The sequence below is a fragment of the Apodemus sylvaticus genome, chromosome 7, assembly GCF_947179515.1.
Source record: "Apodemus sylvaticus chromosome 7, mApoSyl1.1, whole genome shotgun sequence".
NCBI lineage: Eukaryota > Metazoa > Chordata > Mammalia > Rodentia > Muridae > Apodemus > Apodemus sylvaticus.
Genome location: NC_067478.1, coordinates 22,936,604 through 22,961,300, shown reverse-complemented (window position 1 = coordinate 22,961,300; position 24,697 = coordinate 22,936,604). Strand labels below are relative to the sequence as shown.

The window sequence follows — 24,697 nt, the reverse complement described above, 5'->3', positions numbered from 1 at the left end:
ATCTCCTAATAGTGCCACTTACTATGGGTATATAGGTGCTCTTTTCTTTCCAGTCCCCACACATATGCATTGAAAAATGGCAATATTTTATATTCAAAAGAACAATTGCTATAAAATCTTATGGTAAAGCATGGGCAAGAAGTGCCAGAAACATCTAGGATTCATTACATTTTTGATTTTTACTTTTGATCTTGGTAGTTTCATAAGCATTTTCTGAAGTTTGCCTTTTTCTAACCCCAAATTAACTCATGCATGCCTCCATGGAGTTGTGACCAGCAACTGAAAAATCTATGAATTATGTTGTTCTGTACTCTACTGTACTATAATTGCTTTTCAAAACTATTATAACAAAGTTATTTGCTTAAAGGAAATTTATTGTTTAACAGATTTAGCAGTGGGTTTTTCAGACATTTCATCTGCAGCACAAAGAAACAATATATTTATTTAGATTTTTCATTTTGGATTTTATTCCAAGGAAAGCCAGGTCTTCTGTATTGGGTTTGTGGCTAGCATTATGAAAGCAGGAGCATGCAGCCAAGATTTTTAAATATTTTGGTCTGGTCTTGATTTTGCTCTTGTTTCTCATTGTAAACTTAGCTAAAAGAATTAAGTAATAATTATACACCAGAATGTCATCTTTAATTTTCTTCTTCAGATTAGTTTGCTATCTTTATATTCCTCCTTAGACAAAGTCTCAGTATAAAATAGTGACGGATTCCTTGCCAAAACGTAATATGAATGAATGATCTCTTTGTTTAGTTTCCTGCTTACTCCTCATTTTAATATGAAACCCAAGAGCACAGGTGCCCCCTTCACTTTTAATTACATTTTGGCATTTTCATCTTTAAATATCTCAGCAGAATTTTGCATCATTCTCTCTTCGCAATATGGTAGGGCTTTATGAACAAACTTTCCAATTCATGTCACGAAGTAATTAAAAATGACCCCTCTCTTCTGATACCAGTTTTCAGATAGGCCTTTTAATTACCATTACACATTTCAGAGAAATACCTTAAGGGAGCAAAGAGTGGTTTTTTTGCCCCGGGATTTTATAGGTTTTTGTCCATTGGTTTGTCCGTGGTACTGCCCAGGGAACAGAGAGAAATTGAATAAAAACATAAGTGTCACAATTAGTTTTCCACCATGCACAGTCCTATCACCCTACAGGTCTATGGGAAATTTGAATTTGTTGATAGACTAAACCATTTAGTCAAAACCTTCTGTCTAACCCTCTTAGTATGTGCACTAACAGTCACATCTAAGCATCGTATTTTACTTAGATCTAATCTTGCCCTCACCTCACTGTTTAACAATCTAAATGAAATATTATAGGTTACTGTCAGTTCAGTATCAAGATGCTGTTGCTGTCATGCTTTCTGAAGATACCTTGGGAAGGATTGACTCTAGGCTTCTCGTAGTGTGTGATATTTGGGTTTAAGACATCGTAAGTGCATTGTATACATGATGGTCTTCCTCTGTATCTGTTTTCTTAGAGAGATGCATTATATGTAATTCAAGATTCAGTTCCAGCATTTGCTTGATGACTTACAATCACCCATGACTCCTGCTTGAGGGTATTCAGACATTCTGACCACTTAGGGCTCCTACACATATGTGGTTCATGTGTGATTGTGCGCATGCATACATACATATAAATGCATTTTAAGAGGATTTTCAGTTACTATGACTCTGTTTGTAGATTAGAGCACACTCTCAAATACTGAGGGTAAGATTCCAACTCATATAGACTTTACATCTTATTCTTCTTAACATAAAACATATTTAAATTATTTTGGAAGTATATTAGAAAGTGCTTCATCAAGTAGCGCTGCCTGGAACATATAATACCAATGAATTAGTTTTTGTGATATAAAATTTGTAATAAGTATATTTTCACACTTGTAGTAAGTACAGTCATTTGAATAATTTATTATATACTTATTTTTATTTTATTTTTCTTTATTCTTTGTTTACATTCCAAATGTTTTCCTCTTACCCAGTTCCCCCCTCCCTATAAGTCCGATAAGCCCTCTTCCCTCTACCCATTCCTCAGTCCTGATAATCCCCTACATTGCTGCACCAAGCCTTTCCAGGACCAGGGCCCTCTCCTTCCTTCTTCTTAGGAATCATTTGATATGTGAATTGTGTCTTGGGTATTCAGAGCTTCTGGGATAATATCTACCTATCAGTGACTGCATTCCATGTGTGTTCTTTTGTGATTGGGTTACCTCACTCAGCATGATATTTTCCAGTTCCAACCATTTGCCTAAGAATTTCATGAATTCATTGTTTTTAATTTCTGAGTAGTATTCCATTGTGTAAATATACCACATTTTCTGTATCCATTCCTCCATTGAGGGACATCTGGGTTCTTTCCAGCTTCTGGCTATTATAAATAAGGCTGCTATGAACATAGTGGAGCATGTGTCCTTATTGCATGCTGGGAAATCATCTGGGTATATGCCCAGGAGTGGTATAACAGGGTCCTCCGGAAGTGTCATGCCCAGTTTTCTGAGGAACTGCCAGACTGCTTTCCGGAGTGGTTGTACCATCTTGCAACCCCACCAGCAGTAGAGGAGTCTTCCTCTTTCTCTACATCCTCGCCAACACCTGCTGTCTCCTGAGTTTTTAATCTTAGCCATTCTGACTGGTGTGAGGTGAAATCTCAGGGTTGTTTTGATTTGCATTTTCCTAATGACTAATGATGTTGAACATTTCTTAAAGTGCTTCTCAGCCATTTGAAATTCTTCAGGTGAAAATTCTTTGTTTATCTCTGTACCCCATTTTTAATAGGGTTATTTGGCTCTGTAGAGTCTAACTTCTTGAATTTGTATATATTGGATATTAGCCCTCTGTCAGATGTAGGGTTGGTGAAGATCTTTTCCCAATTTGGTGGTTGCCATTTTGTCCTATTGACGGTGTCCTTTGCCTTACAGAAAATTTGTAATATTATGAGGTCCCATTTATCAATTCTTGATCTTAGAGCATAAGCTATTCATGTTCTGTTCAGGAAATTTCCTCCTGTGCCTATGTGCTCAAGGCTCTTCCCCAGTTTCTTTTCTATTAGTTTCAGTGTGTCTGGTTTTATATGGAGGTCCTTGATCCACTTGGAGTTGAGCTTAGTACAAGGAGATAAGAATGAATTGATTTGCTGCCTTCTGCATGCTGACCTCTAGTTGAACTAGGACCATTTGTTGTAAAAGCTATCTTTTTTCCACTGGATGGTTTTAGCTCCTTTGCCGAAGATCAGGTGACCATAGGTGGGTGGGTTCATTTCTGGGTCTTCAATTCTATTCCATTGATCTACCTGCCTGTCACTGTCCCAATACCATGCAGTTTTTAACACTATTGCTCTGTAGTACTGCTTAAAGTTGGGGGATACCGATTCTGTCAGAAGTTCTTTTACTGTTGAAAATAGTTTTAGCTATCCTGGGTTTTTTGTTATTCCAGATGAATTTGAGAATTGCTCTTTCTAAGTCTATGAAGAATTGTGTTGGGATTTTTATGGGGATTGCATTGAATCTGTATATTGGTTTTGGCAAGATGGTCATTTTTACTATATTAATCCTGCCAATCCAAGAGCATGGAAGATTTTTCCATTTTCTGAGGACTTCTTTGATTTCCTTCTTCATACACTTGAAGTTCTTGTCATACTTATTGTATATTTATTTACATCATTTGGTGGTTGTCTGAACGTTTGCAAGCAGTGCATATTTAATGATCAATGCTGCCTTTCAAATTTTGATCCTCTTCCAGAATTGCAATATATAGTAGTATAGCAACTATATTGTGGGGAAAAACAGCTCATAGTTAGCCACACAGTTTTCATAACATGTATAATATCATATATTGCCAGCACTTCCTTTTATTGTTTTAGATTCTATATTTTCTGTTCTTTCATTCCATTGTGTCTGCAAAACAATCTGTCCTTTTGATGATATGGACTATTTAGTGTTATATTATGAAATAGGCTTTGTTTTAGATTGTTGTTACAATAGGCCAAAGCTAGTATACCAGGCATTTTTAAGTAGACCTTGTTAAAGTTTTAAAACTTGTAATAGCTTTGATGTATAACTGTCTTATGGTATATTCATTTCATATGTAGAGAAACATTTGTGCTGCCTAGTTTTTTTATAAATGCTCTAACAACATATAGCAAGAGTCAGTCTGAATATTTTGCTGTGTATGAAACAAAGCGTATGTGTGTATGTTTCATAAAAGCAGTTATGTTGCTGAATTATTTGACATTAAATTCCATGAAATATCGGGGCATTAAAAAATCACATAGTTGTTATACAATAGCAAATATGTTACTTTTGCACAGAAAATAAGTTTAAAGCTTAACCCTTATCGATGTTGTCTGATGTGTATACCTCTGTGATACACTTTTGTGGTTTGTTAATGAATTGCACCAGTAAGAGCTAGGAGTTCTATCTTTTTCATATTTTGAGAGCTATGCCTAGTTGAGTTACAACCTTCGACGAGAGTAATAATTTGATCTTTTTTGAAAGAGGAAATGCCTTGTAAATCAGGTTGACCTTGAAGGAATGAAGACAGAAGTAAGCCAGAAGACTTATTTGGAGAGATGTGTAGAAATGTAGAATGATTTCAAAAATAGATTATTCCAACGAAATACAAAGTTGACCAATGTCTTTCTCCTCTCTTTCTTCTTTTTCTAGCATTTATGTATTGAGAGAAAGGATAGGGTCCAAAGCCAATGTGGCAAAACTATACAAGGTCTACTCATAATTTTTCGAATTAAGTTCTATAGGCAGCAAGAGGTTGATTGCTAGTAGGAATGAGGATAACGAGTAGATTAAAATAATTGGAATTATTAATTCCAAATAAAATGACCAATATTTCAATTTTCTATTTTATTGTTTCTTTTTCATTTCAGCTACAAGAAAATCAAGATGAAATTGAAAATATGATGAACTCTATTTTTAAGGGTATATTTGTTCATAGATACCGGTAAGGTATTTTACTAATTTAGAATTTTAAAAACTAAACAGTTGTTGCCTATTCATAGCACAGTTTATATATCTTTACAACTCTTTTTACTTTTACTTTGTTTTCCTTTTTGGAAAATAGCTTTGTTCATAAATTCTAATTTAATATTTGGAGCAAATTTTGCCATCAGTGTTACTGAGGCACCCTTCTACCTCAACATGTATTACTATTGGAGATGTACTATGTACTTACATTCTCACTGATGTAAAATGAAGTAATATAATCATAAAATTAATATGGCTTCGTAATGAACCATTGAGTATCATGACATTTGATATATTTTAGTTTCCTACCTTTTTCTTTGTGTTAGTATCTTGTTACATTATCAGAGTATCAACTTTTCTTTGTTAAAATACCTGAGCAAAGATGGGAAAAATAAAGGACCAAAAAAATTACTCTTAAGTCAAAAGTATGTTGGTTGAGATGATCCCTTAAGCAAAGAAAACAAAACTAAAGAAATACATTACAATGAATTAGTATAGCATATATATGTACTTCTCATAATTATATGCAGTAAATGAAACAGGCTCAGAAAAAGACTTCATGATTGGTCAGCTTAAAACAATGAAATTCTTAAGGTGTGTATAATGGTGTGTGATAATTTAATAAAATATTTTAACACATTAGAAAAGACCTATGAAAATAGCGGGAGGTAGTTCTTTTTTTATAGATTATTGGATTTTGATATATAATGTCTTTCCTAAAGCCTAATACTTCACTAAAGTATTAAAATCTAATATTGACATTTTTTTTAGAAATCTTGATTTAAAAGTTGAACTTGAGCCTGAATATATGAGCTTTGTTTAAGACCTACATGGTAGAAGGAGAACCACCATTGTTGACAAGTTGTCATACATGCTATGACTTCATTGAAGTTTCTTGTTTTGTTTTTTCTGAGACTTATGACTTAACATGTTTTATTGGATATGCTGTAGGGATAAGATAATATATATTGAATAATTGCTTCTTCATGGCCTTTGTTGTTTCATGCTTGGGGATATTATCTCTATGATGTGCATGATATGTTAAGTTCTTCAGCTATGAGTATATTAACGTCTACTTTGGCTTTAATTACGATAATGTTTTATGTAATTATGTAATTGCATATTGTAGTTTTGGTTACACAGATATATTTTTCCCTCTTTACTGAATTGGTCCATTTATTTTGGGGAATTAAACATCTTTTTCTTTGTATTTTTTTTTAATTTCATCATTTGTTTAATCTGACCAAAGTATAGCTACTACTGATTTGTCATGGTTTCTGTTGTCACAGTATAATGCTTTCAATTCTTTACATTCACTTTTTGTGATTTTACTTTTAATCAGTTTATTTTTTACAGTCAGTATATCTTGAGGAATTTTAGTTTGTTTAATACATTAGCCATTCTTGCCTTTAACTTGGACAATTTAATACATTTATATTTAAGTTGGTTTTGGTAAGGTTGTTCTGTATTTTATTTGTGTTTTCTTTTTTCCTGTCTTATCTCCTGATAATATTGATAATATTTTTGTTTCTTTTTTATGTATCAGCTCTATTCTAAGTCTTTAGGTTCAAATGTTTTCATGATAGTAATTATATTTTTTATTTCCACTGTTAAGGAAAAAAAACACTTCATTATTTAGTTTCCTAGCCAGTCTAGTAGAGATGTATTTTTTGCAATATTTGTTTATATTTGAATGCTTTGTTTACCTTTTATTTCTGAATGATAGCTTTACTAAGTATTCTAGTCTTTATTCACAGCTACTTGTTTGCTTGCTTATTATGAGGAACTTTGAATTCATCATTTCATTCTTTCGTTATATATCACCTTTCTGAGAGGTCCTTAAGTTTATTAGTAACTCACATGACACTTGGTGATTTTTCTATTGCTACTTTTAGAGATGTTTCTTGTTGAAGATTTATTTCTAATTATGTCTATGAATGTGTCAGAGTGTGTTATTGTGGTGCTCACATAGGCAAGGAAAGAAGTTTCCATTCTCTGGATCAGAGTTATAGGCAGTTGTGAGACACCTGGTTTGATTGTCAAAAATTGAGCTTTAGGTTCTCTTCAGAGCAGTATGTGTTCTGTAAAACTGAAGTATCTCTCCAGCTTCTAGAAGTTATTTTCTTGTTCACTTCATGATTTGAATATTTTTTATCAGTTTTATTAGGTACCATTCATCTGCCTGAATGTATTTATCTATATGGCTCAATGATTTGAAATATTTACAGTAATGATTTTATTCAATACACAGTATATGTCTTTCATTTATATGTCTTTTTCATTTATGGTAAATCTATATTTAGTGTGAGGAAACCTCTATATTACACTCACTGTTGTTTATATCCACGTGTATGGGTTTTTTTATTTTTGCCAGAATTTTTGTATTGAATTTATTTTTATAATAACCAGTTTTTACAGACTGATGATTTATCTTGTAGAAGATTTCTTTTTTTCCTCGATACAGACTTTTTTAAATGTATTTTTCAGTTACTTGAATTGTTTCTCTTGATATATATATATATATATATATATATATATATACACACACATCAGAAGTTGGATTATAAAAAGTTGGATTATATATATTTGATATAATCCAACTTCTCAGTTTTATTTTATTTCCCGAGCTTTGTTCAGGGTGTCAGCTGGTGTCCTATATTAAAAAAACACAAAACAAAACATTGTCACCCAAAGGGAATCTTCCCCTCTTAGAGGTGAAAGGGAGGGAAGGTTGACTGGCAGGAGGGGGCATGCTGCTATGATAATAAAAAGTCAATAAATAACTTAATGGCAAGGGTCTGTACTAATGTCTTTAGATGTTTTTCCTATTGTAGTAATTTTGCAGTTTCTGATTTCAGTTTTATCTCTAATATTTGTGTGTGACTTTTGTCTAAGAAGTAAATTAGCTTTGATTGTAGAAGAATGGGGACTTTTATTTAGTGTTGGGCAACTTTTCCAGTGATGGCAACAGTATCTGCTGGTATCTCAGTGGTTTTGGCACCTGTAATTCTGGTGTTTTAATGGTAACTTTTGGTCAGGTTTTTTTTTTTTTTTTTTTTTTTTTTACGTGGGCCGAGTTTGCTAGTGACACTGTGGGTTATGAGGGTACCAGCCAATTATCAGAGTTCACATGGAACAAGCTTGCTTATACAGGCAAGGCACCCCTGGACCATTAGCCGATCTGAGTAATCTATCATTTTCTAAGGAGCTCAAGAACCTTGAGTTTACTAGTGTCCATGTTTGGGACCAGTTGTGTTCAAGGATACCCATCACTGTCTATGTCTAGAATTGGTGTCTTTTTGGGTCTTTCTGGACTTAAATCTATCACATCGTGCTGCCTGAATGCTTCCTTGGACATTATTGGGTCTAGCTTCTCTGAACCCGCCCACTTGACTTTTCATGCAGGATGCGTAGGACACCCCCCCCCCCCGCCCCCATGTTGTTTTATAGTCACTTTAGATTGTAGTACTCGAGGAAAATTGTCCAAGGTACTTTCCTCTGACACAGAAGGCTCATCTTGCAAAACTGTATGGTTAATCTAAGTACCGTGGTATATAACTGGTTCTGGCACAAAAGGTATAGTGTAAGCCAGGCTCTATCTCTGGGGCAATGTAGTAGCATAGTGATTCACAAGCTCCCCAAACGAGGCTCATGGCTTTTGAGTACTATAAAATTTTAGCAAATGCTAGCATGAGTAACAACTTCACCTTTTTGTGCCTGGTGACACCATTATGATTTAAGAACTAATTTCCAAAGATGTGATATTGCAGTGTGTGCTGATGGCTTAGTTTCATTCTTTATATTGTCATCGATCAGGATTCTGTAGTTCTCAGCCCTGTTCCTTTTGCACTCTTGGATTCAAAATTTCTACTGAAATGACTCCTTTTCTCTTGAATATAAGAATGCCTATCTTGATCACACCTAATTTTTCTCTTTCGTGCTGGCTATAATCTCAAAGGCAATATTAATGAAATGTTAAGAGGAAACTTTTGTTTTCTATATAAACATTATTTTCTGAATCTATGAAGTGTGCACAGGTATATTTGCTATTATACAATAAAACCCAATTATAATTATTCAAGGGTTTGGAGAAAAAGCAACTCTTGATGAGAATGTAAATTAGTGTAACTATTATTAAAAAACAGTGTGCAGATTCCTCAATCAAATCAAAATACATTTTTATACTGTTTGTTAATCCCATTACTAAGTATGTATCCAACTTAACTTAAGGTGATGTGTGTCTTTATTGGGGTTTCCATTGCTGCGAAGAGACACTGTAACCGAGGCAAGTTTTATAAAAGACAGTATTTAATTAGAGCTCACTTATTTATTCAGAGGTTCAGTCTATTATCACCAGGGCAGGAAGCATGCTTGCATCCAAGAAGACATGGCAGTAGAGTTGGCCAAGAGTTCTATATCTTGTTGCAATGGAAGTCTAGAGAAGACTGCCTCAGGCAGCTAGGAGGAGGGTATCAAAACCCACCCTCACAGTGACACTGGTACTCCAATAAGGCCACAACTCTTAATAGTAACACTCCCTGGGTTAAGCATATTCAAATCACCACGTTACACTCCGTGGTCATCATAGGTCTATGATGAGTCTGTGGTGGCCTTAAGTAGGCATAGTATAATACAAAACATGCATAGTCCAAAGTTCAAAGTCTCTTCTGACATTCATGTAATTACTCTTAACTGTAATTCCTTGTAAAATCAAGATTAAAAAAAGCACATCACATACCTCCAATATCACAGACAAACCAAAATGACATAGTGAAGAAATCCTGGACAAAAGCAAAACCAAAAGCCATCTGGGCAAACTTCAAACTGCATTTTCATGTGTAATGTCAAAGTACTCATTAGATGTCCAGCTTCTTTCTGCATCAATGACTGCAGCACACTTCTTTATTTTGGGCTGGTTCCACTGTTAGTAGCTTTCCTCAGAAGGTATCCCATGACTCTGTCACCTCTAACATCTTGGGGAATCCAAGGGTACTTTGATGTTACAGCTTCTTTTTTCAATGTCTAAGATCAGCACATGATCTTCTGGGCTTCTGGCCCTGGGTCTCTTGTCCAGTTCTGCCCTCTGTAGCACTCTAGGCTCTGGTTGATCCATTCACTGCTGCTGCTCTTTTTGGTGCTTATTCCATAGGAGTGGTATCTCTAATACAGTGGGCTTAGTACTGTTGCAACTAGGCTTCTCATTGGCTTCCTATATGGTGCCAAGCCTTAACTTCTTTGCATGACTCCTTCAGTCCCGGGCTGTCAGCTGGAGCTGAGGCTTCACCTTCATCAATGGCCTTCCCTGGCCTCTTACAGTGCCAAACCTCAGCTGCTCTTCAAGACTTCTTCATGGCTTCAAAACCAGTACCATCTAAGTGACTCTTACACATTACCAAGTCTAACTGCACCACAAAGTACCAACTTTGGCTATCTCTGGAACACAGCTTCTATGTGCTGTCAGAAAACACTTCCCAGAAGATTTCACTTCAGTCTCTTCTTAATCACTGCTAATTTCTTAGGCAGTAGTCCTTCCATTTGTCTCTAGTTTTGACTCTAAATCCAGAGCCACAGTGGCTGAAGCTGCAGAGTTGCTGCTTGCTCAAGATAGAACATGGCCCCCTTGCTCCATTACTTTGTTGCCATCTGTCTATTTTCCAAGTCTTCACTGCCTAAGCTTGGCTATTCTGGAACTTGCTGTCAAGGCCACACCTCCTCCAACCAGGCTACACCTCCTATGAATGCCACACCCAGTGCAAAGCATATTTAAACTACCACATTAGGACAAAAAGGTAACTTGTTTAGAATAGTAGCAATCTTAGTATCCAGGATATGGAATTAATGGAAGCATTTTAGTTACTTTTCTGTTGCTGTAATAAAGTATGCTGAAAGTATAATTGTAAGTCAGAAAGGTTTTTGTTTTTTCATAGTTAAGGATACATTTGATTATGGTGTGAAACTCAAGGTAGCAAGAGTTTAAAACAGCTTCAAGTTGCGTGGGTTATCAGAAACATGACCATAATGATTGCTTGCGCTTAGCTGGCTTTCTACCTCATTTCCAGCTATAAGGTGTTTGGTTTTGCTCTGCTTTGTGTGTTTGAGGCATAATCTCTCTATGTAGCCCTGGCTGCCCTTTAACTCAAGGTGTAGACCAGAATGATCTGGAACTCACATAGATTCTCCTGCCTCTGCATCCTGAGTGCTCGGAATAAAGGCATGAACCACCTCAACCACTGACAATATTTTTCTTAGATACAGTATTTTTTTTAATTCTTTGAGACTTTAATATATGTTATGCAATGCATTTTGCTCCAGTTCACCTCCCCCAACTACTCTTAGATCCATTTCCTACCCTCCTATTTCTCTTTTTAAGAAGCAATCCACTGAATCCAGTTTTTTTCTGTACATTAATGATAGAGCCATCTACTGGCATATTGTCTACTTACCAGGGACCACACAATGAAAACACTCTGCTTTCACTAGCAGCTAACAACTGTTGCTAGTTATCACCTAGGTGTGGGAGTTTTTGCCAGGCTCGATCCATCTGGTGCTGTTCTCAGGAAGTCAACCACAGCTGCTGCGAGGTAATGATCACAATGTGTTGTTAGGGTCAGAAGAAACCAAGTCTACCCCCTTTTTTTCTGGATTTGTGGTTCTTGCAGTCTTACTGCCTCCTTTTCCATGGTGGTCCCTGATATTTAGGATGAGGGAATGTAATATAAATAGCCTACTTATAGCTGAGCACTCTGGTTTTCTCCTTTTTATGCAGTCCAGAAATCAAGTCCAGGGAATGGTGCTGCCCTCCTTTAAAGTGGATTGCTCCATGTTAATTAACCTAATCAAAATAATTCGTTACAGACATAATGAAAATCAAATTAACAAGCCACAGAATACTGCATTGTCTTGCTCTTATTTGCAGTTGATTTAAATATTAATGTCAGAAAATAGAGAAAGTGTTGGTGGTACCTACCTGATGGTCAAAGCAGCAGAGAGAAAGGCAGAAATTGATTGTGTACTGTGATATTATAAAGAAAGACTAAGTCTTAGTATATATTGCATAGTATAATGAATGTAGTTAAGGATTATATGTTTGAAAATACACACCCTCGGAATATCTTCGATGCTTTTTTGTTTGTTTGTTTGTTTGTTTAAAACACAGATATTTGATGGACAATTCAGGCTGGTCTTAAATTAGTAATCTTCCTGCATCAGCCTTCCAAATAAGCTAAAATTACAGGTGTGTGCCACTGTGCCCGGTATTGAATGTTCTTACAATTAAATATTTAAGATAATACATATGTCAGCTACCCTGAATTTGACTAAAATAAAGTATTGATATACATGGAGAATTATGTCCAATAAGTATATAACTATTGTCAATAAAAAATAAATCTGTAAACAAGAAGACTGGCGAGTATGTTACTAACTTGTAGTTAGTTTTATGTATACAATATTTGATAGGATGAAAAAATTCTCAAAGGTTTTAAAATTCAGTGTTTTTTTTTTATTCGATATATTCTTTATTGACATTTCAAGTGATTTTTCCCTTTTCTGGATCCCCCCTCCCTGAAAGTCCCATAAGCCCTCTTCCCTCCCCCTGTTCCCCAATCCACCCCTGACCACTTCCCTGTCCTGGTATTCCCTGACACTGCTGCACTGAGCCTTTCCAGGACCAGGGACCACTCCTTCCTTCTTCTGCATCATTTGATATGTGCATTGTGTCTTGGGCATTCCAAGCTTCTAGGCTAATATCCGCTTATCAGTGAGTGCATACCATGAGTGTTCTTTTGAGACTAGGTTACCTCACTTAGGATGATGTTCTCCGCTTCATCCATTTGTCTAAGAATTTTATGAATTCATTGTTTTTAATGGCTGAATAGTACTCCATTGTGTATATATACCACATTTTCAGTGGTTAAAAAAAAACCCTCAAAATTCAGCGTTTTAATGATGCACATATGATTCATTTCTGTTTTGAAGTCATTGAAAGTTTTTTTTGATATGACAATCCTAATCGGTTTTTTCATATTAAGCCATATTTATATAACGAGAAAATCTTAGATGATCATGTTTATCTTTGGATTTCATATTCTGTGGGTTTGAATTTGTTTCTAGTTTAGTAAGCTCTTTTACATGTACTTTCTTGTGTGTAATGGGTGAATTTATTACTGTCATAAAGTATCAATGATAATAAACTTGCTAAGAACAGTATGTTTTGCCTCATATTTTAGAAGTTTTAGTTTATGGTCAATTGCTTTCTTTTGTAATGAGCCCTAATGAAAGTACTTTCTATATTGAGGACCACCCGTTAGTTACTTCTGCTCATTTTGTGGCTCTGGTATAAAATAAAGGAAGGAAGAAGTCTGTGTTCCTCTTCCTTCAGGACAAGTCCTCAGTTCCTTAAAAACTTCTGCCTTTTCCCTGCCTGGCTTTCTACCATGTTTCAGTAGCTCAAGGCAGTGATCTAAGCTGTTAGCATGGAAATTCAAATTGTACCTAAGAATTATTTGGAATACTAAACTTATAGAATCCATTGTGAAATGATTGTTTCTACAATGATTTTTGAATGAATTTATGAAAGATGGCATTGTTTTTATGTGGGAAGATAAACCAAGCAGACCTCTGACCCCAGGCGTCCTTATTCTAAGGAGTGTCAGTCAACTCACACCTGATAACACATGTCCTTAAGCCAGGGAAGTAAAAAATAAAAGCTACCATTGTGCTTCTGATATTTTTTTTCATCCTTTTAATATCTCTAAGACTGTCAGTGGCCTCCCCTTACTCATGCTCCTTGGTAGTTAGTATGTGTCCTCTTTCCTTCACATTGTCAGTGTAATTGAAGATGTAATCTGTCTTGTTGTTGAATGGCTGTAGGGCTTGATTAACTTTAATTTTCATTTATCGATTTCTGATTATTGTCTCCTCGTGTCTGCTTTAGTTCTAGTTGATTATGTTGAATAATTTTTTTCTATAGAAACTTACTAATTTTACAGATTTTAAATTCTCTTTTTCTGCTTTTACATTTCTTTGTTTTATATTTCTGTTTTTTTTTCTGTTTCATATTCTCTTTCTCTGTTTCATCTGATAAATATTCTCCCAGACAATGCTTTAATGGGCAAATTTTAATTAATGATTTCTTTGATTTGTGTTGTGTTAAACCAGTCTAACTTCTGAACATTGTAGCTATTCTGATTTTTCTGCCATTGCTCTCTAGTCTAAAGCATTCCATATACCTATAAAAATAAAAGAAACTATACTGTTACTTCTCTGTTCCTTATATTTTTGTCATTAAATGTTCACTTTTAAGTTGCCTTTTTTCCCCACAACAAAGTACCTTCACTCTCTTCCTTTCTTTTCCTTTGTTTATTTTCATCATCTTTCAAACATTTTATGTCTTTCAGTATGAAGTATGTCTCTCATAAACAGCATATGTCCAATCTTTTATGCATTCTAAAAATCAGCTATTTTCTTGGGGTTTTCGTTTGGGTTTCAGAATGAATTGAGCCTGGAACCCTTTAGCTTCCTTGGAGTCTGGGACTTTTTAGTGCAACTCCACTCATAAATTATTAGAAGCTATAGCTCATTACTCTATCTTAAATTTATAAAAGTATTTTTATTCAAGTGTCTATAGTCCCTTTTTGTTCCTTTTTTGCTTTTATTTTCATGTATATTTTATCCGTACTCTTACTACTCCATGGTAGTGTTACATTATCAGTGTATACAGAACGTAAGAGAGAAAAAACTATGCTGTCCTTAATGTAACATCTTGTTAACAGTTTTGATGCCCTTTTTATTAATCATTTTATTCATTTACATTTCAAATGACATCCCACTTCTGACTTACCCTCTACAAACCCCCATCCCATCCCCTCTCTCACCCCTCATCTTTGCCTCTGGCTGTGCTCCTCCACCCATTCACCCCTTCCTGCCTCACTGCTCTAGCATCCTCCTATGCTGGGGCATCAAGCCTCTATAGGACCAAGGACCTCATCCCGCACATTGATGTCAGATAAGGCCATCCTCTGCTACATATGTATTTGGAGACATGGTTCCCTCCATGTTTAAGCTTTCCTTGGTGGTTAAGCTCCTGGAACCTCTGGATTGTCCAGTTTGCAGATATTGCAATCCCCTTTAGCTCCTTCAGTCTTTCCCCCAGCTCTTCCTTTGGGGTTCCCAGGATCAGTCTCATGGTTGGCTGTATCTACACCAGTATTGGTCAGGTACTGGTAGAACCTCTCAAGGAACAGCTATACTAGGCTCCTGTTGTCAAGAGCTTCTTGGCATCAGCAATAGTGTAGGGGTTTGCTGTCTGCAGATGGGATAGATCCCTATGTGGGGCAGTCTCTTGATGGCCTTTCCTTCAGTCTCTGTTCCATTTTTTTTTTTGTCCTTGTCTTTCCTTTGGACAGGAACATTTCTGGGTTAAAATTTTCAAGATACATGGGTAGCCCATCCCTCAACTGGGGGCCTTGCCTATCTACCGGGGGTGGTCTCTACAAGTTGTATATTTACTTTGTTTCAGCTAAAGTCATCAACAGTGAGTCCTGGGAGCCTCTAGCTCCCTTGGAGTCGGGAACTTTCTAGTGGCTACCTCCAGCTTCCTGTTCCCCAACTGCTACGTTTCTGTTCAATTTCCTGACCCTCTGTACTTCTATCCTTTCCAATAGCTGTTCCTGCCCTCCTTTTTTCCTCCTCCCTCTCCTCTCTACATCTCAGGTCCCTCTAGCTCCTGTGATTATTTTATTACCTATTCTATGTATTAATGACACACCTACACTTTGGTCTTCCTTCTTCTTAAGCTACATATGGTTCGTGGGTCATATCATGGATATTCTAAGCTTTTGGGCTAATATCCACTTATCATTAAGTATATACCATGTATGGTTTTGGTGTGAGTGTGTTTGGATTACATCACTCAGGATAATATTTTCTCTTTGCTATTTGTCTGTAAATTTCATGAAGTCATCGTTTTTAATAGCTGAGTATTACTCCATTGGGAAAATGTACCACATTTTCTGTATCCATTCTCCTGTTAGAGGGACATCTGATTTATTTCCAGCTTCTGGTTATTATAAATAAGGCTGCTATAAACATAGTGGAGTATGTATCCTAGTTATATTTTGTAGCATCTTTTGGGTATATGCCCAGGAATGGTAGCCCCATCCCCATAACTTGGTTATCAGGTTCAACTATTTCCAATTTTCTGAGGAACCACCTCAGATTGCTTTTCAGGTTGATTGTACCAGTTTGCAATCCCACCAGCAATGGAGGAGTGTTCCTCTTTCTCCACATCCTCGCCAGCATCTCCTGCCACCTGAGGTTTTATTCTTAGCCATTCTGATTCTTGTTAGGTGGAATCTCGGGGTTGTTTTGATTTGCATTTTCTGGATGACTAAGGATGTTGAACATTTCTTTAAGTGCTTCTCAGGCATTCAAGATTCGTCAGTTGAGAATTATTCATTTAGCTCTGCATTCCATTTTTAATAGAGTTATTTGGTTCTCTAGAGTCTAATTTCTTGGGGTCTTTGTATATTTTGTATTTTAGATTTCTATCGGATTTTGTACAATATTGAAGTCATTCTACACTTGTTTTTACTTTCTATCTGGAGAATACTTTGTTGTTGTCCTTAAAATGCAAGCAGGCTACCATCAACTTTTGTCATTTTCATTATCTAGGCAATTAATATTTCAGCTTCATCTTTGAATAGTGGGTTTGCTTCATACAGAATTCTTTGTTCACATTTTCAAATTTTTCTTCCAACACTTAAATGTCATTATAACCTATTAATCTTCCATTTTATATGAGTCAGATTACTTTATAGCTCTCACAGATTTTATTAGAGACTTCAACACTGTGACAACTAGGTGTCTATAGGCTTATCCAACTAGTCATGGGCTTATTGCACTAAGGTTTTGTGAAGCTTCTTAATTATTTTATATCAAATTTTAGATGTGGTAAGCACTCATACTTTTAAAAAAAATGTATATGTGTAGGTATTTACATACTCCCACATACTTCTAAAACAAGATCTCACATAAGGCCAGGGTGACATCAAACTGCCTTTTGTTAAGGTTGGCCTCATCTTCTGTCTCTACCTCCCAAATGGTGGTATTATAGTACTTTTACATTTATTTATGAACTGTAGTGCCAGCCCTTAAAAGTTATTTCCCCTATTTCTGCCTCTTCATTTGAATGACATTTTTGCCAATAGTACTAATTTCATATCATTCCATCATTCTTTCTTTATGACTACTTTGCAACAGTGAGCAAGTCTCCAGTCTTACAGTTTGATATTGTCAATAGTTTTAATAGCTATTCTTACTTGAATGGGTCTCTTAGTTGTTTTGTTTTGTTTTATTTTGTTTTTCATCTAAGTTCTGGTAGGAATAATGTTACTGTGCTTTTTCTTTTTATATTCCTGTTAGCTACATGAATGCCTTCTCTTAAATGTCTACTAAAGTAAGTTTTTCATTTTTAACCATTTTTTTTTATTTTGATGTAGAACTTTCAGGTTTCCTAAAACATTGTGGGAATTAACCCCTTAGAAATGTTGTGGTTGTATTAATGCCTCTTGTTTTCTACTCTGTGGGCGGCTCACTGCACTGTTGATTGTTTCCATGGCTTTGGGAAAGTGTTTGAACTTGGATGAAATCCAATTTCTTTTATTTTTCTTCATTTGGTGCCTGTGCTTTTTGGAGTCATGGACACATGAGAACTGTTTTTAAACTCTGGTGCTTGCATTCTCACTCAGGCATAGCCATAAAAGGAGATATACCATTGTAATAAAACAGAAAACAAAACAGTAAACTAGGAATTTACAGCTGAGTGATCCTCCTCAAAGAATGAATATTGGGAAACTGTCTTTTCAATAAATATTATCGGGAATATCGATAACCACACATAGAAAAATGTTTAGAAGGGGAGTTTTATTTCAACTGTGGAAAAAAACTGTTCAGTTATAAACTGATTAAAGACTTATAATATCTGAAACAGAGCTGGTGAGATGGCTCTGCAGGAAATGTACATGCTTGACAACCTGCAACCAATCCCTGGAGTCCACAGAAGAATAAAAGAAGAATAAAAAGGAAGAACTAATCCCGCACGTTATTGCCTGATCTCTTGTATACCATGGCACTCACATGTCCACATATATATATATATCATGCCAGGGGAAAATACAGAGTAGTGTTCTTGGGATACTATGATCATCATGGATTTCATTTGGAATGTCTTTCATCAGTGTTTTTATAGATACTACTATAGAAAATAATTATTCCTTTTGTTTTATTCTTACGTATGTTATTGGTTTTTATGATATTATAAGTGATGTTGGCTTTTTGAGCTCAATTTCAGACCATTTGTTGATACTGTATTAAAATTCTACTTTTATATCTCTAAATTTGCCAAATTCATTTATTCTCACACTTTTCTGGTGGAATCTTTTGAGTATTTCTATGTATAGTATCATGACATCTGCAGATAATGAGAAATTGACAGCTTATCTTCAAATTGGATGGTTTTTTAATCTCTTGTTCTGTCTGGAGGCTTTGTTTGGAACTTCAGTACCATAATGAATAAAATAAAATAAAATAAAACTAGGATTGTTTCCTTGTTTGTTCATGATTTTTTCACTTACTTTGCTCTGATTCACTCTCTCATTTAGTGTACATACTGTAGTAAGTCCTCATTTTTTAATACTTTATAAGTATTTTCACTTAATTCTTTGACCGAATGAATTGTCTATACTTAAGCAAACAGAAAAATTAACTTTGTTTAAACTTAGCATTTGGGTCAATGTGCTCTTAGTTTCCGTTTAGTTTTTTCTTGCAGGCCAACCAGATATTGGCTCTTTCTCTGTTTTATGTTTTATAAGCTTTGTTCTTAGTAATACACCCTTTCTGTGCATATGAACATGTATTTAGCATATTGCTTCCAGTTATATTTCCCTCTCCTATAACACACAAATATGTTGGGAAGCACATTTAACACAGAGATTTACTTCAGTGCAACTGGGCTGTTAGATGTCTGAGGAAATTGTTTTATCTAATTGTCAAAACTTTCCATTTTTAAAATGTTACTCATATTTCATTTTCATGGCTGAGTGGAAGGCAGAATGTGTTTACTTAGATCTGTCATTACCAATTTTGACCTTTTGTGTAGAAATTTAGATGAACATTTTTGGAATTTTTAGTCCTTTCAAAGAATAGATTCATTGTCTCTGGATTGTCTTTTTACTATCTAAGATGTTTGTTAATGTTGTTTTCTTACAACATTTGTAGTTAATTTAGCTTTTTATTTTGTCTGCCTTTTAGACTTGTTTTTTGTTTAACCAGCATGCTTGTTTTTTTTTTCTTTATTATGATACTATTTAGTATCATTTTCTTCATCTTGCTTTTTTCTCTTCATTGATCTTTAGGATATTGTACAGACAACTTCTTTAAGATAGTGAACTTTGTCATTATAGTTTTGTTCTAGTGTGTTTTATATTTTGTATGTTTTTTTCTATTTTTTTAATTGGGTTTTTTCCTCTTTTTGATCACTTTTTGTCATTTCATGCCTTGTTTTTTACTTTTAATACCAATGATTGTGGATTTTTTCTTTATTGTATTCTGGATACTTTCATATATCATTCTCTTTATGAAAATCAGTTATTTTTAATTTTTGAGGTTTTCTAAGATCAAAAGCAGTATTTATTCTGTAGCTAATTCCGTCCCAATGTTCAAATAATATCTGCAAATTTCAAAATATTCCCTGCTCTGGATTTGTTATATTTATTCTTTCTCTATGTAAGAGTGGATTTCATGTGGATGGACCTTTTAGTACATGGCTGAAGAGTTGACAGATCTCCAATTCCTGCTTTCTCTCTTAAACTCTCCATTCCAATACCATGATGCATAAACCTTACTCACCTTCCCCTTCCTAAGTTCTCAGATCTTTTATATTTCTATCTGGTGTATGTTCTGGAGTTATCTTGTTTCAGCTCACACTGCTGCTACTTTAGATGTATAAGTATGGACCAATCTTAATGCTTTTTCACTTTCTTAGAGATTGTTGGTTATTCTCACACAAATCTAGCACCATTTTACTTTTGCATATTCTGTGCTTTTTTAATCCATTTAGGGATAAATATAGATAAATCGTTTATTTTGGCCCTCTCACATGTGCCTATTTTCTTTTTGCTGTTTGGTTTTTATTTTATTTTGAGGCAGAACTTGCTTAAAAGCCTCATCTGCCTTGAAACTCAACTCAGAATAACATTGATCCTCCTGCCTCAGTCTACTAACTGCTCTATTTAAAGGAGTACACTACCAGGTCTGTGTTTCTTAGTGGACTCTTCAGATAGAATCATATTGGATTTTTCTAGGTGTTGTCTCTTTTTTTATTAATACATAATGAAACAAAAATGAGTATAACATGATATCAATTTTATAAACTTACTGCTTCCCCCCCCCTCTGCTATACAGGAGATCAGCCATGTGCAAATGCATATATTTTGAATGAAAAAATATTACTAGGGAGGTACTTCTCCCCCTCTCTCCCTCTTCTCCCCCTCTACCTCTCCCTCCAGGGTTAAGAAAACATTCTGCTACATAGCTATGTCTTAAAAATGTGATATTGCAACACATTTAAAATAACTTGTTTACCTGAAATAATAGTAGTTGAACTTAGTTTTCAAACAGGTTCTCAGTTCTTCAGGTGTATATATAGTGTTGTCTCAGAAATCTGTAATTCCTATCAGCATTTTACACAGTTTCTCGTGATGTCCTTGTATGGCATTAACCTCCCTTTCTACTTAAAATTTCATTTTCAAGTCTCACTATGAGTCACTTTCTGTGGTTTAAAATTCTTATTCACAATGTATGTAATAAAAGACTGCATGTATATGTGTTAGCAACTTTATTAGATGTGTCAATTTCTCTGAGTTCATTTTATTTATTCCCCTACACACACACACACACACACACATACACACACACACACAATTTGACATAGGACGAGTTAATTTTATGCAGCATTTCATATAATGGATCTTTTTAACATACAGAATTATTTACTTTAGAGCTCTTATTGTAAGAATCTTAGTTTGTAATTAACTAGAGTTCATTCTTCTTTAATTGTAAGAAGAAAATAATTAAGGTCCTGTTTTTTAAGAAAGCAATCTAAATCTAGTTTTAAAGCCTATGTCTTCTCCACACTCAAAGATTTCCCCCCCTTCACCAAAGACCCCCAGCCCCTCCTCCTACCCCCTGTCTCCATGTATATGCCCCTCCACCTGACCCATTCCCCCCCCCCCCGATTTCCCTTTATTGGGGCATCTGTTGAGCCCTTACCTGACCAAGGACCACTCCTCCCACTGATACCCAATAAGGAAATCCTCTGCCACATTTTTGGCTGGAACCGTGTACACACAGTTGATGGTCTTTTTCCTGGGAGTCCTGAGGCATCTTGGTGGCCGAGATCATTGTTGTTCCCATGGGGATGTAAACCCCTTTATCTCCTCCGGACCATCCTCCAGCTCCTCCATTGAGGACCTAATGCCCAGACCAGTAGTTGGTTACTAGCATCTGCCTCTGTTTGTGTAAGGCTCTGGCAGGGCCCCTCCAGAGACAACCATAACAGGATCCTTTGGGTATACACTTCTTATCAACCATAGTAGTATCAGGGTTTGGTGACTGTTTATAAGGTGAATCCCGAGGTAGGACAGTCTCTGGGTGGCCTTACTTCAGTCTCTGTTCCACATATTGTCACCCTTATTGCTCCTCTGAGTATTTTGTTCCCTTTCTCAGAGGAACCAAAGCACCCTCACTTAAGTCTTCCTTCTTGAGCTTCCTGTGCTGGGTGAATTGTAACTTATTTATTTTGAGCTTTTGGGCTAATATCTGCTTATTACTGCGGGCAAACCATGTGCGTTCCTTTGTGACTGGGTTACCTTGCTCAGATGACACTTTGTAGTTCCATCCATTTGCCTAAGAATTTCATGAATTGTTTTTAATCACTGAATAGTACTCCATTGTGTATATACACCACAGTTTCTGTATCCATTCCTCCGTTGAACGACATCTGGGTTCTTTCCGGCTTCTGGCTATTATAAATAAGGCAGCTATGAATATAGTGGAGCATGTGTCCTTATTACACATAGGAGCATCTTCTGGGTATATACCCAGGAGTGGTATATCTGGGTCCTCAGGTAGTACTGTGTCTAATTTTCTCAGGAATTGCCAAACTGATTTCCAGATTGCAATCTCACCAACAATGGATAAGTGTTCCTCTCCAGCATCTGCTGTCCCCTGAGTTTTTCATTTTAGTCATTCTGACAGGTGTGAGGTAGAATTGTTGTTTTGATTTGCATTTCCCTGATAACTAAGGGTGCTGAACATTTCTTTAGGTGCTTTAGGACCATTTGAGTTTCCTCAGTTGAGAATTCCCTGTTAAGCTCTGTACCCCATTTTTTAATAGGGTTATTTGACTCTTTGGAGACAAACTTCATGAGTTCTTTGTATATGTTGAATATTAGCCCTATATCGGATGTAGGGTTAGTAAAGATCTTTTCCCAATTTTTTTAGTTGTCGTTTTGGCCTATTGACCGTGTCCTTTGCCTTACCGAAGCTTTGCAGTTTTATGAGGTCCAATTTGTCGATTCTTGTTCTTAGAGCATAAGCCATTGGTGTTCTGTTCAGGAACTTTCCCCTGTGCCCATGTGTTTAAGATTCATCCCCACTTTCTCCTCTATAAGCTTCAGTGTGTCTGGTTTTATGTATATGGACTTGAGCTTTTTACAAGGAGATATGAATGGGTTGACTTGCATTTTTCTGCATGCAGACCTCCAGTCGATCCAGCATCATTTGTTAAAAATGCTGTCTGTCTTTTTTCCACTGGATGTTTTTAGCTCCTTTGTCAAATATCAGGTGACCGTACGTGTGTGTGTGTGTGTGTGTGTGTGTGTGTGTGTGTGTGTGTGTGTTCTTTGCTGAAAGCAATCTACAGATTCAATGCATCAAAATCCCAAATCAAGTTTTCATAGATCTAGAAAGAGCAATTCTCAAGTTGATCTGGAATAACAAAAAAACAAGGATAGCAGAAACTATTCTCCACAACAAAAGATCTTCTGGGGGAATCACCTCAAGCTCTACTACAGAGTAATAGTGATAAAAAATTGTTTGGTATTGGTATGCAGACAGACAGGAAGATCAATGGAATATTATTGAAGACCCAGAAAAGAACCCACACATGTTTATATTTTCAAGTAGAGGTTATCCTGAATTCATTTTGATGTTCAAGACTGCAGTGCCAAAATGCTATTGAAAATTAATCTTGTCTTACAGTTTTTGTTATTATTTCCTTCATGTCTTAATTTTTTTGCTTTTTAGTTTGATATTTACAGTTTTACTGTCCAATTCCTTAGAACACCTGTCTTAGTGAGATGGAGCTATTGGTAGTAGAGATTATACATACAAAATAATTTTAGTATGAAAATTAAGGGGTCTGAAAAATATTTTTATATCAACAGTTGTAATCAACTCAAGATTTGAAACAACTATTACACCCTGCTATACCCTACATACTAAAGTCCAATATTGGTTCCTTGAGGACAGAAAAGTTTTGCTTGGTATCTTTTCTATGCTACCCATTTTTTTTGTCAGATTCAATCAAGCTTAGAATCACTTGGGAATAGAAATTTTAATTGAGAAATACCTTTTTTGCCTTGGCCTGTAGGCAAGACTGTAGAACATTTTCTTGATTGATGTGAGCAGGCCCATCCTACAAGGGGCTCTGCCACCCTTCGTTAGGTTATCTTCAGTTGTTTAAGAAAGCAAGTAGAGCAAGCCAATAAGCAACATTTTTCCCCATGGCCTCAGTTCCTGCTCTGACTTCCCTGGATGATATGCTACAAGATGTTAAATAAAAGAAGCCAATTTGCTTTTGGTTCATGTATTATCAGAGTAATAGAAACCTAAGTCATATAGCTCAGCAGTCATAAATGAAATGACATATCACTTGAATTTTAAAGAATAATCAGTATATATAATCAGAGTAGTACTGATTCTATTACAGGCATTGGGTAACCACAGTGATGTTGGTTTTGATGCATTTGAACTCTCTCAACTAAAGAGAACTGAATTTTGGGCCCAACACCATGACGGTTGTTTTTAGATTAATGATTAAAATTCTTAATACAAATTAAAATATCCCTAAACTCAACATTATAAATCAGCTATTATTATATCACAGTTTCTATAGATTAAGAATTAGGGAGTGGCCTAACTAGATGGTTCTAGTTACTAGGTGGTCTCTATAACTATACATTTTACATTATTTCGAGGTGGTTATAGTGCTGTATGTGTTAGCATTTTGTCTAGGCTCTGTGCCCCAGTTACCTGGCAACAAGCAGGTATGCCTGACTCACTGTAAAAGGGGATGCTTGGCCCCTCTATCCTTTCTTCTTGTTCTCCCTCTGTCCTCTAGTCCTGGTCTCTCTCTCTCTCTCTCCATGAGCTTTTGGTTTGCCTCTACTCCTCTATGATCACTTTCCCCTCCTCCCTTCTGCCTTTCTCTGTCATTACTCCCTTAGCTCCCCTCCCCATGCCCTGAATAAACTCTATTCTATACTATACCATCATGTGGTGGTCCCTCATGGGGAAGGGATACTTCAGCATGGCCCACAGGCACACCTTCTCCAACACCTAACATCAAACACATTTATAAA

General features: G+C 35.8%; 1 protein-coding gene across 4 annotated transcripts in view; it reads left to right on the top strand.

Annotated features, from left to right (window-relative positions):
- Positions 1–24,697, top strand: part of Stag1 (stromal antigen 1) — a 757,688-nt gene that overhangs the window by 597,540 nt on the left and 135,451 nt on the right. For 3 of the 4 annotated variants that reach the window (XM_052187535.1, XM_052187534.1, XM_052187536.1), the window contains one exon: positions 4,898–4,971. The exons of the other annotated variant lie outside the window; for it this stretch is intronic. In XM_052187535.1, the coding sequence (XP_052043495.1) occupies positions 4,898–4,971 (74 nt within the window). The remainder of the gene's footprint in view (positions 1–4,897; positions 4,972–24,697) is intronic. 4 annotated transcript variants of the gene reach the window in all.